Source organism: Daucus carota, chromosome 4 (assembly GCF_001625215.2).
Source record: "Daucus carota subsp. sativus chromosome 4, DH1 v3.0, whole genome shotgun sequence".
Classification (NCBI taxonomy): domain Eukaryota; kingdom Viridiplantae; phylum Streptophyta; class Magnoliopsida; order Apiales; family Apiaceae; genus Daucus; species Daucus carota.
In genome coordinates this window covers 28592288-28608223 of record NC_030384.2, presented here as the reverse complement: position 1 = coordinate 28608223, position 15936 = coordinate 28592288, and the positions used below count along the sequence as shown (strand labels likewise).

At 36.3% G+C, this 15936-nt stretch overlaps 2 protein-coding genes across 2 annotated transcripts; both read right to left on the bottom strand.

Annotated features, from left to right (window-relative positions):
- Nucleotides 1-50: 50 nt before the first annotated feature.
- Nucleotides 51-3390, bottom strand: LOC108216540 (wall-associated receptor kinase 2-like). The gene is made up of 3 exons (XM_017389330.2): nucleotides 2337-3390; nucleotides 2072-2239; nucleotides 51-1507 (listed from the first exon to the last, which is right to left on the bottom strand). The coding sequence occupies exons 1-3, from the start codon at nucleotides 3274-3276 to the stop codon at nucleotides 285-287; spliced, it is 2331 nt and encodes a 776-aa protein (XP_017244819.1). The 5' UTR covers nucleotides 3277-3390; the 3' UTR covers nucleotides 51-284.
- A 5425-nt stretch (nucleotides 3391-8815) lies between these two features.
- On the bottom strand, nucleotides 8816-15153 carry LOC108219183 (wall-associated receptor kinase 2). Its single transcript, XM_064092154.1, is given in 8 exon segments — nucleotides 8816-9422; nucleotides 9425-10159; nucleotides 10242-10416; nucleotides 10516-10653; nucleotides 10747-10934; nucleotides 12579-13796; nucleotides 13881-14054; nucleotides 14142-15153. Coding segments are annotated over 8 exon segments (4053 nt in total). The 5' UTR covers nucleotides 15076-15153; the 3' UTR covers nucleotides 8816-8931.
- Nucleotides 15154-15936: the final 783 nt, after the last annotated feature.

Genomic DNA, 15936 nt, shown 5'->3' with positions numbered 1-15936 from the left:
ATACTTTAAAATTCTGACTATATACTTTTATCTAAAAAAAAATTTAAAAATAATAAATATAAGTACATGGTCAAAAAATTTTAAACTACGTGCAAAAAATCAAAACGTCGTACATTTTGAAATGGAGAGAGTACGACCGACTTGGAACAACACAGGAAGACCACAACCTAACTAATTGCACGAGGCTCAACAACCGAAGCTACTGACCAGTAGCAGTAGTACACATGCATGTATTTAATTATGAATATATATAATTACACAACTCATGGAGTTGAAGATATATCTCAACGAGGGCTGGTTGCCTCATGTACCAAACTCACAGTACTTGAGCTATACTGTTCGGAGTTATTCCCAATATGAGAACTTAGCTGAATTTCATAGAGGTCTGAATGCTGAATCTCTGTATGAACTATCAAGCTTGTGGTTTTTTCAGTGCCATGTTGATTAGCCCAAGGATGTTTAGTGAATTTCCTGAGGTTCTCTATTTCCATGGCCACTTCCTTCATTGCTGGTCTTTCCTCACCATTAAGGTTAAGGCACCTCTTCACAAGTTGGGCAGCGTTTTGAAGTTGATCCCTCGTTCCTTCTCTCACTACTCGACGATCTAAAACTTGAAACAATCTGTCCTCCTTGATGGAGGTAATGAAATATGTAGCCAAATTTTTTTCCTCTTCGACAGAATTTTGCAGGCAAATTGGTTTTCTTCCGGTTAAGAGCTCTGCAAGGACCACTCCAAAACTATAAACGTCACTTTTGTCGGTTAGTTCCCCTGTATGGAAGTATTCAGGGTCCAAGTAGCCTAAAGTTCCTTGGACTAATGTAATCACTTTAGTTTGATCCATGGGTACCAACCTCGAGGCTCCAAAATCTGATATTTTGGCAACATAGTTCTCGTCGAGTAATATGTTGGCTAATTTGATATCTCTATGCATAATGGGCATAGAAGCTTCTGAATGAAGATACGCAAGGGCACCAGCAGATTCAGCAGCAACTCTCAAACGATTGTCCAAAGATAACCATGACAAGCCTCCATGAGTACTATGGACATGATGAAATAAAGTGCCATTCGATACAAACTCATATACCAACAAAGGTACCTCACATTCTAAACAACATCCTAGAAGTTTGACCACATTTCTATGGTTAACTTGTGCAAGAATCACGACCTCGTTAATAAATTGATCTATTTGACTCGTATCCAATACTCTAGATCGTTTGACTGCAACTATACGTTGATCTGGTAAAATTCCTTTGTAGACTATACCATAACCACCCTGGCCAACTATTCTATCAGCAGCATAGTTGTTGGTCGCTTTCTTCAATTCTTCATAAGTGAAATGTTTTGTAGACTCAACACTGCCTCCCCCAGAGATACTTTGCTGTCTTAAGATGAAGCCCCCGTTCTGCTCAAAGAATTTCTCTCTTAATTGGGAATGCTTTCTCTGCTTCATGATGCAGTACAGCCAGTTCATTCCAATGATTACTAAAAGGCAACATATTACCAAACCTGCATGATGGACCCGTATCTCAAATAATTATTTATATTAGTACATTGGTTAAATGCTCTTTTAACCCTCATTAATGTTTGGGGGTGTATACCGATACGGCCTCAATGTTTTAACTCGGCCGATTGAAACCTCCAAGTATTCAATATGTTCCGATTACCCCTAGCTCATACCAAAAAACGTTATATAACGGATGAACAATCATGACATTTCACACACTCGTGAAGGTAAAAAAGACATTAGACATTGAGGGTTAAAAGGAACATGTAATGAATTTCAATGTATTCTTTAGGGGTTAAAAAGAACATCTATGTATTCTTCGGGGTTAAAGGAACGAGAACTTTATCTTCAATAATAATTGTCAAATTTACCCTTCGTTATATACCATTTTTTGGCTTCATCCCGGTTATAAGGACTAATGTGAACATATCGGATATTTGAAGGGTTGAATCGGCCGAGTTAAATTTTGAGGCAACATCGATACAACCCCCCAAAAAGGGTTAAAAGGGCATTAAGCCTAGTACATTATATGCATATGTATGGATCATTGCTGAGAACTAAATTACCTAATACCAACTTGATCCCGTGGGAGTTCGAGCCATTAGCATTAGCAGTGCAGTTTTTGCCATCAACATCAATAGAGTCCCCGGAGTTGCAGTAGCAATTAAAACTCCCCTGAGTATTATTGCAGTGTTGTTGGCAACCATGTGTATGTTGTTCACATTCATTTATATCTTACAATTAAACAATTAAATTTGATTAAATCAGCTCATTAGATACTCCAAATATTCAAAATTAGAATAACCATCTAAATGCAGTTAAATTAATTACCTTGGCATCCTGGACTGATATATGGATTACCCTGATAACCTTCTTTGCAACTGCAGCGATATCCACCAGACTGATTACCATTTATACAGTCGGTATTTTCATGTTTGCAAGCATACGAAGCTGGGTCTTTACGTGCTTCAGTGCAATTTTTATCCCCAATAATCCAGTCTAGTACTATAGGAACATTAGCCTTAGTCCTGTCCAGGAAAGCTGGATCAATAAGATCTGATGTACCTCGAAACTTGAATTTATCTTTCTCACCCAAAAATGCATAACCGCAGGGGTTAAATGATGAGACGTTATATTTATGGTTAAAATCGCTTGAAAGACCGAAGGAGAAAAACTTCTCAAGATTGACGGGTGTTTGACAACAGCCATTGCCCAAGCACTCGTCTTTATCGACGTCCTCAGCGTTGTCGCATGTTGTCATGCATCCTTTACGTGAAATGGAAGATGGATCTCTGTAAATGCTGGCAAAGTCATCACAGCCAACAACTGTAAACACATTTGCGGCAGAACACAGGAATGAAGTTGCCGCTAAACTAACTTTCTGTGATTCCTTAGTTAAAACCGCGCCGGACTGATTATAGCACCTATAAGAAACAGAAGTAGATACTCTTAATTCAGTGTTGGATATATCATACACCTGAATATTAGTAGTTGGTATAATGGCCTTGGGAGGATTGAAAGAATCATTGCACGTAATATCAAAAGAGGGGTCTATAGAACAGTTGCGACCCTTTGATACGATTCCAAACGGATATGGTACCCTAAGGTTTCCGCATTTACTCTGACATTTTGGGTCAATTGTAATGTTTTCAGCCATCAGAATACTGTGATTAGCGTCGGCGGTATTAAAACTTAGAGTGGTCGACTCTAGCTGTTTTAACCCCCAGGAAAAATGCAGTAGAACAACAAGGAAAAAAAGACCAAAGTGCATTTTTGTGTTTAGCTTTTCGATAGCGGAAATGTATTTTCTTGGTGTGTATATTCGATTCCCGACTGCACATATAGCTCTGTTTTTAAAGCATGAATGACTTGTGTGCCCACACGCTTAATCTTTATAGCTATACAAGACTTTTCAACAGCAAACGAAACTCACTGTTCGCATAATATGGTATAGTTAAAATCATACTCCTAGACTGTGTTCATTTGGATGGAAAGGAATGAGGGGAGAATCGAATGGTATTTTAATATAAATTGGGGGTAATTAGAGAAATTGTTTATAATTTTCATTCATTCAATCAATCCATTCTAACTATTTGAACTACATTATAACCCACATGTTATGAAAGGAATTTTCATTCCACTTGTTCATCATGTTTCCCTATCATCTTCTTCATGAAAAGTTTTAACTCACTCATTTTTAATCATTATTGTCTCATACTTTCTTCTTTCTCCATAAAACTTTTTTTTTATATATTTTCATTCCATTTCCCCCTCATTCCATTCCATCCTAGTGAACGCATCCTTACATGTTACTACCTTTGAAGGTTGTAAACTTCAAGGTCATTTCATCTAAGCGCGTTATAGAACAAAACTGAAGCGAACTAATAGCCATTCATAATTCATGTCAGATTTATCCTGTGTTAGAAAATAACAAACCAGTCATACTGAAATAAGACACCAAGTAGTGGACGCAGTGTTGTTTCAAATACAACGTTAAACACCAACAGAGGGTTCTGTCCTTTTACAATTGCCATCAGTTCAGACTCTATTAATACTACACAATAAAAACATTACATATTAACAACTACTATTAAGTGTTGAAGTTTATAGTAAAATCATGATGCCATAACATGTAATTTCCTATATCAATATGTGAGAGTAGCAACCTCACTGCCCCTCAAGTTCATATTTACTGTTCCCACTTCTTCTAGGGTTCTCCTGCCCATCTGTTCTCAGAGGAAGAAGGATCTGCCTTGTCTCTGCCACCATCTTATATTTCACAGTTTTTTCTCCCCTTAACTTTAAGTGTTTAATATATCCGTTTTAATAATTTTATATTATAAATGACTGAAATTATTGAAAACGTAATAATAAAAATAAATTTGATGGATAATTTATCTGAGTATATATTATAAATATATTAGTTACTCAGACAACTTTATTTTTAAAGTTTATGACTTGTTATAATATTTCAAAGTAATTTCAAAAATTATTTTAAGAGGGGCTTAGAGTCCAGTGAGTTTGTTGGTTGAGTTAAGAGGGGCTTAGATAGCTCCAAACTTAAAATGTCTGTTTTGACAATTTCGATTTATTAATGACATAATAGTAAAAATAAAAGTGATTTATTGATATACTATTCCACATCCCATAACCAACTGTGTATACCATTCCACATCCTAGAAAATCCACCCGAAAAATCATAACCGATCATGATTACCATTCCACAAGCTAGAAAACCGACTGACTTTGTCATAACCGACTGGCCTTACCATTTCACATCGCATAAAACCGAACGTCTTCAAAAGAGCCGGTCAGTTATGGTTGGTCAGATTTTAAAAACTCCAGCCGCTTCCGTTATAAAACCGACCAAGGAGACTTAACCAACCACCTCCGTTGGTCGGTTACAGTTGGTTGGTTCTAATAGGCCATAGCTTATCTAGAATAAACCCCACCCCGGCTCGATCGGGTTTACTCTACTCCGAAAACATCTAATCATTACCGGTCAAACATTTTAACCGACCACCCATCCTATCAGTTATATGTGCATACGTGGCACTTGCATCCAAGTGGCACTAGCTGTCAGTGTAGGCCCTGCTTGTGCAAGTTTTTTGCACCAGTTAAAATTGAGACTGAGATGGTTGGTTTTATACATTAAACATTACCAATGTGCCTAAATCGACCATCGTATATGGTCGGTTTTAGGTATATTACTGATCATTTATGGACGTAACCGATCATTTTGGGGTGTTAGTTTTATCTTGTTTTTTAGGAGATAATAACCTAAATAACTAATATTCATGTACTCTATGCCCGAAATAACTAATGTCGGGGTTGTTGCCCTTTTTAACCATTCATCTTCGCATTCGACGAATGCGTGTACAATATCAAACCCAACTACTACCCAAGTACATCGTGTATCCTTCTTTGAAGTATATGCATCCCCATCCCATCTCTCTTTCTTTTTATTATACATACGAGACACATCACACATCACTTTTTTTTTTTCTTCTTTCATCACCTACACACTGCAAGTCCGCATGTATTATTATTTTAATGCCTGAGTTGTATACATTGGGGGACGGGGAAGCGGCACGGACTTTAATGCTCCTGCAAAGTGTAGTTGTGCAATTTATTTTTAAAATTTTTCTTTTCTGAATTAAAGTTTAGATGTTATATTTTTATACAGAAAAAGAAAATCTCAAAAATAAGTTACGGAACTATATTTTATAAGAGTATTGAAATGCGTGTCGAACAGTTAAAAAGAAACGTATAGAATTAAATGGGACAGAGGGAGTATTATTTATATGTTACTAAACTAGGGTTTAGTCAGTGTTTTGAGAACTTGTAATTAGCACGGGATCTCTGACAGAAGGTCGGTGGCGACGTCATTCATGAAGTGCTCCTGGGTTCGGGTTCACTTATTGTGTCCGGGGTGTGTTTTGTGATATGTAAGACAAGTATGCGCATTTTGACAATGCGTATATACTTAGCACACATCCTAGAAATGTGTAACTAATTTAAAAAAAATATGAAGTTTAGCGTTGCCTCGCATAGTGCTAATGCGTGTGTATCAAATCAGTCAGAGCATGCGCATCCAAGGAATGCGAAAACAGTATACGCATTCTCTGAATGCGATTTTCTCTCGTCATTTTGGTCACTTTTCCTGCTCTAGTCATTTTGGGTAGCAGTTGATGTAAAAAGGTTGTATTGGGCATTCACCTGTTTTTTAGTGAATTCAATTAAAAAGAAACCCTATTGTTTTCGAAATAAATTATTTTAGGTTGTATTTGATTGCAAATCATATAAAAAAATTGTATACAATTGTTCCTTTTTTTTTTTCCACGGTATACAATTGTTCTTAGTTACTGATAATAATTATATAAATATTTTAGGAAATAATTAGAATTATAAAAAAATTAATAAGTTTGTAATGTGTATGTCCTCCTTTCTTGAATTTCTTTATATCAATAAATTTTAATAAAATAATTTTCTTGTAACTTAGTTATATTGATTATCTAATTAATAATAATTTGAAATTTAAATAATTTAATTTGAAAAATATAAAACAACAGAATTTAACAAATATACGATAGCTGTCGGTTTAAAACGTATGTTTGAATAATTATGACTTATTATTGACTTATGAGTTAGTAAAAATATAATAATAAAAATAAATGTGAGTTATGGGTAACTTATGATTTACCTTAATTATTATAATAAAAAATGGTTCAAAAAAATTTAAGTCACACGAAAAAAATACCTCAAACGAACTTGTGTACTGTTTAAGTCTGTTTCGGCTTATTTCTAATTTAAACCGGCTTCTCACTTCTTACGGAAACAACAGACATTTTCGAGGTTTTAAGCCCAGAACAGGCTACTAGTCTCTTGCATTTCTTTATCACAGCCAGAATTGTCCGCCCCCACTTGCACGTTTTAGTTGTAAGACTTTTTCAGGACAACTGAAGTGCTAAAAGAAGTTTTAGAAAAAAGGAGGTACTTCGAGAATGAACGAGCACCAGTATTTAATAAAGATGACATAATGGAAAAGCTATTCACACTGTATAGTGATGAAAAGCTATTTATAAAGTCCCTAAAGTTTGGACACTATCGCAGAAATTATGTCCACATTATTGGAGGAACTATTTGAAGATATTTGTTGGAGCACGCCATGAAACGAATGAAGGCTTGATCATTCAAAGACAAGTACTTGATACAACATTTTGTGTATTTATCAGAGTACTTTATAAACTTTAGGAAAGGAAGAACCATTAATTGTTGTTCTCAGTGTTTAAAGTAGACTTCATTTCGCAATCAAAGTCGTCGCGGTCTTGGTCTTCATGTCGCGTCAATGCCAAAGTCTCTGGTTCTTGCTGCCCCCATAGTCCTTGTCTTGTGTCCAGGTTCAGTTCTCGTTCTCAATATGGTATCAGAGCTCGCTCTGATTAATGACGCTCATAAAGAAACTAGCATAACAATCTGTGTGAGTCTCCAGTTTTTTTCTAGAACTGTGCATAAAAATAAAAGAAAACCTGATTTAAACAATTACTTAAAGTGATACTGATCACATGTAGAAAGTACTCAATAATCTCTCATTGTAACCATTGCAGCTCTAGATTGACATATCCGTTGGTTGAAATTTATACCATTTTTTGACAAAAATGATGTCTTGAGCTCTCATTTTGTGTTCCATTGTGTGCTGAATTCTCCTCTGCATTTATGTAGCCGAAATTGTCAGTTTAAACAGAAGAAAAAAGATTTATCGATGACGGTCAATGCACTGAAATGAAACACGAGGCACAATGATGACTTGATTTGGCAACTTCATATGCATATGTAACGTATGTGTGCTCCTGTGGAATGTAAGTTGCCCAGCAACTTCATATAACTGGGAAGTAGTCTAAAAGCATAGATAGATATCCTGAACCCTGTGAAACCAGGAGCAATTGTATTACAAAGCTCCAGCTCAATTTTAAAGCAAATATTTCTACAATGTGTCCATTCTTCACATATAAGGCATATATACCTAAAAACAACTGAATCTAATATCTGAGCACACTACACCAAATACATGTATTTCCGACAGACATTTTAGCCTGTATTCCGTCAGAAGAATGCCTTCTTCCGACAGAATACCTTTGTTGGAAAACTTGTACTCCAAAGTTCTGAAATTCATTGGAAGTTTCAGTTTTGTCGGAAAATAAACGTAGAGCCTACTTCAAGGATATTATAGTATTAAACTTAACATCTGACGTACATTGTTGTCAGGAATATAATTTATTTATATTTAAATGAATTTCTATGAAATAATAATAAAAATTTAAACATAAATTCTTACAAACTATCTGTTGGAAGTTCACACCAACTTTTGACAGATAAAACTTGTCATAAGTTGTGAACTTCCTAGTGATTGTATTTTTGTCGGAAATATTATCTTCTTACAAAATTGGTTGGTAAGAAGAATGAATTTCCAACAAATATCGTGTAACTTTCGTGCGGTCAAAAGTTTGTTCTTCCAACGATTTTGGTTGTCACATGCATAAACTTTTGACATATTCTTTATTGTAAAAATGTGATTACATATTTTTGATGATAAATGTTGGAAATTTATTTGTGAATTTTTGACAGATGTGTTGTTGGAAGTTTTTTTTAACAATTTTTCTTGTAGTGATGAGAAGTTTAGCTGAATCCTATATATATATACAACTACAACTATATTAATTGAACTACTACAATAAGGTTTAAAGACTGTTAAAGTATGCTAATTACATCATAAACATGAAAACTGAAAACCGTTTTATCGAATTGGTATGCATGACTTGACAAAAATGAACTTGTGTATTGAACTGGTACTAAACAGAGAAATGAAATATTAGGATATACATTCATGTATTTATGAACAAATCATGAATGTAGATCAAGATATATCTCAACGAGGGGTGGTTGGCTGGTGCACCAAACTAACAGTAGTACTTGAGCTATACTGTTCAGATTCAGAACCATTCCCATCACGAGAGCTTAGCTTAATTTCATAGAGGTCTGAATGCTGAATCCTCGAATGAGCTATTAAACTTGTTGTCTCTTCATTGATAGGCTGATTAGCCCAAGGATGTTTAGTAAATTTCCTCAAGCTCTCTAATTCCATTGCCACTTCCTTCATTGTTGGCCTTTTCTCACCATTAAGGTCAAGACACCTCTTTACAAGTTCACCAGCCTTTTGAAACTGGTCCGATGTCCCTTCCCTTAATACCCGAGGCTCTAGAATTTGGAATAATCGGTTTTCATTCATGGAGGTTATGAAATATGTGGCTAGATTTCTTTCATTCTCAGGATTGTCCATGCTGATTGGTTTCCTTCCTGTTAAGAGCTCTGCCAGGACAATTCCAAAACTATAAACATCACTTTTGTTAGTCAGTTGCCTGTATGGAAGTATTCGGGGTCTAAGTACCCTATAGTTCCTTGAACTAAGGTGGTCACTTGAGTTTGATCCATGGGTATCAACCTGGACGCTCCAAAATCTGAAATTTTGGCAACATGATGATCATCCACTAAAATATTAGCCAACTTTACATCTCTATGGATGATGGGTATAGAGGCTGCAGAGTGAAGATATGCAAGAGCACCGGAAGATTCAGCAGCAATTCTCAACCGATCCTCCCAAGACAGCCATGACATGCCTCCACTAATGTTGTGGACATGATGGTATAAGGTACCATTGGATACAAATTCATATAACAACAATGGTACCTCACACTCTAAACAACATCCCAACAGTTTGACCACATTTCTATGGTTAACTTGTGTAAGAATCAGCACCTCGTTGATAAATTGCTCTATTTGACTCTTGTCCACTACTTTAGACTTCTTGATTGCAACTACACGATCATCAGGTAAGATTCCTTTGTAAACTACACCATAACCACCTTGTCCAAGAATCCTATCAGCCGCGTAGTTGTTGGTTGCTTTTTTTAGCTCTTCATCGGTGTAATGTTTTGTGGAATCAATAGAACCACCCTCCCCGATATTATGTTGTTCTAACAGTAGACCACCATTCTGCTGGAAGAATTTCTCTTTTAGCTTCATATGTTTTCTTTTCCTCATGATGCAACACAGCCAATTCATTAATATGATTAAGGAGAGGCACCCAAATCCTGTTCCTGCATTATAAACGCAAGGATCAGATATAATAATCTAGATATATGGTTTTGTTGGTAGAAAAAATAGTGATCATAAGTTTACCTATTAAAACCTTGATCAATTGGGAGTTGGAGCCTTGGGAGGTGGAGCCTAGAACAATGCATTTATAATCTTCAAAAAGAAAGAAATCATCTTCGCAAGAACAGATATAGTTCCCGGGAGTATTATTGCATCTTTGTTGGCATCGATTATCTTCTGGATTTGCATTCATCGATATCTTGCAAAATGGAAACACCCGGTCACATTAAATTAATTAAATAGTACAATTATTACCTGGTCCTACAACAAGAGGAAGATCTCTGTTTTAGTTAAATACCTTCACATCCTGAACTGAGATATGGATTGCCCCTGAAACCTTGTTTGCACCTGCAAAGATATCCACTCGACCCCGTTGCATTGAAGCAGTCACTATTTTCGTCTTTGCAAGCATAAGAACTCTGGTTCTCAGCTGCTTCTTTGCAATTTGTATTCCCAATAACCCAGTCCAGTATTACAGGAGCCGCCAAATTCCTCTTCTGGAAGGTTAAATCGTCAAGATCTGATTTACCTCTAAATTCGAATCTTTCTTTCTTACTGAAAAACGATGCGCACAACCTGTACTTCCATTATTATAGATATCAAGTTGAAATTGGAAGTTCTTCTGCTGATCACTAAAGGGTACTTGACAACAGCCACTGCCTACAGAGCACTCATCTTTGCGGACTTGGTCAGTGTCTTCACACGTGGTAATGCATCCTGTAACCGAGGGATCGCTAATTGGGCTGATTAGCGCAGAATAATTGCAACCAACAACTGTCAGTCTGTCACCACATTTGAGTTGGAATACATATATGGAGTTCCCTCCAAATTAAAGTCCCAAATAATAGGGGAATCGACTTTGTTACCAGAAGGAGGGCACTTGGATAAATTAAAATTTGGAACCCGTAACTCGGTGCTGTTGATGGATATGTGATAAACCTCAACATCACTATTATTTCCTGGGAGGAAGGCTTTGGGAGGATTAGTGGAATGGTTGCATATAATATCAAACGCGGGGTTTATGGAACAGTTATAACCTTCAATGCCAAATGGATAGGGTACCGTCACGTCTCCACATTTACTTGGACATCCATGCTTTGTGATGATTTCCGCATTAGTAAGGTGCAACAATACAAAAACAAGAAGAACAACAAAGATGTGCATTGTTGTTTTTATTTATTTTGATATCATCAGCTTATATTCTTACTGTATATCCTTATTCCTCAGTGCATTGCTCTATATATAAGACTTTTCAAATACCAATCAAGTACGAAAATTCTCAGCATTAGCCACCACAATCTCAATACTCACCTCAAAATTGCTTTCTAAGGTAGCATAACAAATCGGAAAGCTCAGCAATACACTCCAAAAATGAAATGTTATTCAAACACGCAAGTCTTTGGACGGATATGACAATGTGTAGTATGTGAAGTTCTGGTCAGCTGGTAGTGATGTTACAGGTGAATTAAGCTCCACACCACAGTTCCCTTCATTCTTGTTATCCGAATGGTCTTCTGCAGATGTGCACCGTCAGTTTTTGCCTTGCTTTCGACATTTAGAAAAGTAAGCTTCGCAAGTAGTTGGTCCATGCTTGCGGGTCTATGCAACTCCATAAGCTCGGTTGTCAAATTTTACTCAAATTAAAGCTATGATTTATCATTTAACGTGATTTAAGTGATTTAATAGGATAAGCAAAGAACTTAAAATGTCTATTTAGATAATTTTGATTTATTAATGATTTAGTGGTTGTTAAAAATGTAATAATAAAATTAAAAGTGATTTATCGGTGATTTATCACTTATGGGCAACTTTTACTAAAACAAAGTTTTAACAAAATTATGTCACTGAAAAAAGTACTTTTGACTTGTCGCTTTTTGCTTACTTTAAGCCGACTTTTGACTTATTACACAAACAGACATTTTTAAATTTAAAACTGAAGATGATTTAAAGTCTGGATTTTATGGAGTTAGTAATTAATTGAAACGAAAAACAAAATGAGATAGTCTCGGAGTAAGAATTTATCCCTATATCATGTTTCAGACAAGGAGTTCAGTTCTCGCTCAACTCAGACATTTTATAGCGAGAATTTTTTATGCGAAACTTACAAGATAGATCTTATCAGCCAGGAAGAAATCCTATAAAATATACAATTAATGAACTATGTAAAACTTTGCTACTAAAATATACAACTATTTGCATATAAAGTGTGCTACTTGTATAGAAACCTCCTTATCGAATACGTATGCATAACTAGATAGAAATTAACCGTGCAACAAACTGGTAACTAAACATAGAAATGAAACTATAGGATACACATGCCTGATTTATAAACAAATCATGGAGTTCAAGATATATCTCAACGAGGGGTGGTTGGCTGGTGCAACAAACTAACAGTAGTACTTGAGCTATACTGTTCAGAGTTATTCTCACCATGAGTAGTTAGCTGAATTTCATAGAGGTCTGAATGCTGAATCTCTCTATCAACGATCAAGCTTGTGGTTTCTTCAGTGCCATGTTGATTAGCCCAAGGATGTTTGGTTAATTTCCTTAGACTCTCCATTTCCGTCGCCACATCCTTCATTGGTGGTCTTTCCTCGCCATTAAGGCTAAGGCACCTCTTCACAAGTTGAGCAGCGTTTTGAAGTTGATCCATCGACCCTTCCCTCACTACTCGACGATCTAGAACTTGAAATAATCTGTTCTCCTTGAGGGAAGTAATGAAATACGTGGCTAAATTTTTTTCTTCCCCAGAATTTTCCATGGAAATTGGTTTTCTTCCAGTTAAGAGCTCTGCAAGGACCACTCCAAAACTATAAACGTCACTTTTGTCGGTTAGTTCACCTGTATGGAAGTATTCAGGGTCCAAGTAGCCTAAAGTTCCTTGGACTAATGTGATCACTTTAGTTTGATCCATGGGTACCAGCCTGGAGGCTCCGAAATCAGATATTTTAGCAACATAATTGTCATCAAGTAATATGTTGGCTAATTTGACATCTCTATGCATAATGGGCATAGAAGCTTCTGAATGAAGATACGCAAGGGCACCAGCAGATTCAGCAGCAACTCTCAACCGATTGTCTAAAGATAACCATGACAAGCCTCCGTCAGTACTGTGGACATGATGGAACAAAGTGCCATTAGATATAAACTCATATACCAACAATGGCACCTCACATTCTAAACAACATCCTAGAAGTTTGACCACATTTCTGTGGTTAACTTGTGCAAGAACGACCACCTCGTTGATAAATTGATCTATTTGACTCGTATCCAATACTTTAGACCTTTTGACTGCAACGACACGTTGATCAGGTAAAATTCCTTCGTAAACTATACCATAACCACCTTGTCCAACTATTCTATCAGCAGCATAGTTGTTGGTCGCTTTCTTCAATTCTTCGTAAGTGAAATGTTTTGTAGACTCGATACTACCTCCCTCAGAAATACTTTGTTGTCTTAAGAGAAAACCCCCGTTCTGCTCAAAGAATTTTTCTCGTAATTGAGAATGCTTTCTCTGCTTCATGATGCAGTACAGCCAGTTCATTCCGATGATTACTAAAAGGCAACAAATTACCAAACCTGCATGATACACCCGTATATCACATGATTATTTATTCCAGTACATTATGCATATGTATGGATCATTGCTGAGAACTAATTTACCTAATACCAACTTGATCCTGTTGCCGTTAGCAATTAAAACACTTTTAGCAGTGCATTTTTTGCCATCACGAACATCAATAGAGTAGCCGGATCCGCAATAGCAATTAAAACCCCCCTGAGTATTATTGCAGTGTTGTTCACAACCATGTGTATGTTGTTCACATTCATTTATATCTTACAATCAAACAATTAAATTAGATTAAATCAGCTCATTAGATACTCCAAATATTCAAAATTAGAATGAAGAGTTAGATTAATTACCTTGGCATCCTGGACTGAGATATGGATTACCCTCATAACCATCTCTGCAAATGCAACGATATCCACCAGACCTACTTCCATTTATGCAGTCACTATTTTCATGTTTGCAAGCATAAGAAGCTTGGTCTTTCTGTGCTTCAATGCAATTGTTCTTCCCTATACCCCAGTCTAGTACTATAGGAACATTAGCCTTAGTCCTGTTCCGGAAATCTGGATCATTAAGATCTGATGTGCCTTGAAACTTGAATTTATCTTTCTCACCCAAAAATGCATAACCGCACGGGTTAAATGATGAGACGTTATATGTATGATTAAAATCGCTTGAAAGACCGATTCGGAAATACTTGTCAAGATTGACGGATGTTTGACAACAACCATTGCCGGAGCACTCATCTTTATCGACATCCTCAGCGTCGTCGCATGTTGTCATGCATCCTTTACGGGAAACGGAATTTACATCTCTGAAAAGGCTGCCAAAGTCATCACAACCAACAACTGTGAACACATTTGCGTCAGAATATATATACGGAGGTTCAACATTAACCCGAGCTTCGGTGTAATTTAAAAAGCCGGGCTGATTATAGCATCTGGAAGACATGAAAGTTGATACTCTTAACTCAGTGTCCGATATATCATACACCTGAATGTTACCAGTTTGTATAAAGGCCTTGGGAGGATTGAAAGAATTGTTGCACGTAATATCAAAAGAGGGGTCTATGGAACACTTGAGACCCTTTGATACGATTCCAAACGGATATGGTACCGTCAGGTCTCCGCATTTACTCTGACATTTTGGCTCAATTGTAATGTTTTTAGCCATCCGAATACTGTGTTTAGCGTCGGTGGTATTAAAACTAAGAGTGGTCGACTCTAGCTGTTTTAACCCGAAGGAAAAATGCAGGAGAACAACAAGGAAAAAAAGACAGGAGGACATTTTCGTGTTTAGCTTTTCGATATCGGAAGTGTATGTTCTTGGTGTGTATATTGTTGCTGTATATTCTTGTTCCTCAGTCCATAGCTCTGTTTATATAGCAATCATACTCCTATAACTCCCCTTGTCTGCTCTCCCCGCGGGGCCGGCCCCAGAGATTTGGGTGCCCTAAACGAATTTTGAAAATAGTACTTCTATTTTTCAAATGGCTTAATGACCTTTTAGCCCTCGAAGTATGGGTGGAAGTTCCGATGCGGCCTCGAAGTTTAAAAACGTACCTTTCGACCCTCAAAGTATCTTTATTGTACCTTTTAGCCATTTTTAAAAATACCGGTATAAATCGGGGGATAAAGTTGACAATTCATATTCGGGGTAAAGTTTGGGCATACCTTTTAACTCTTAAAGTATACATCTCGTTCCTTTTTAATCCCTATAAAATACATTAAAATACATTAGATGTTCCTTTTAACCCTTAATGTTTAATGTCCCTTTTAACCCTCACGTGTGAAATGTCAACTTTGTCCACCCCGTTATATACCAGTATATGCCATAAGGGCTAAAAGGTACGACAAAAATACTTTGAAGGTCGAAAGGTACGTTTTTAAACTTCGAGGCCGCATCGGAACTTCCACCCAAACTTCAAGGGCTAAAAGGTCATTAAGCCTTTTCAAAATCGTAAAACAAAAATTTACATACATTTAAATTGGGATAAATATCAATGTCATAATTCGTTTGGTTCAAATATATCAAATTACTCACTCATTTGAAAATTGACTCAATTTAGTCACTCACTTTGTAAGTTTGTATCAAAAATATCACTCATTTGAAAATTGACTCAATATTGTTTTAAGATTAATAACACAA

Excerpts from the sequence above, each read along its gene's own strand:
- LOC108216540 (XM_017389330.2), bottom strand. The coding sequence starts at position 3,276 with ATGCACTTTGGTCTTTTTTTCCTTGTTGTTCTACTGCATTTTTCCTGG. Across the intron at positions 2,240-2,336 it reads TATCAGTCCAGGATGCCAAG|ATATAAATGAATGTGAACAA; the intron begins GTAATTAATTTA and ends TTTAATTGTAAG. Across the intron at positions 1,508-2,071 it reads CGGGATCAAGTTGGTATTAG|GTTTGGTAATATGTTGCCTT; the intron begins GTAATTTAGTTC and ends TCCATCATGCAG.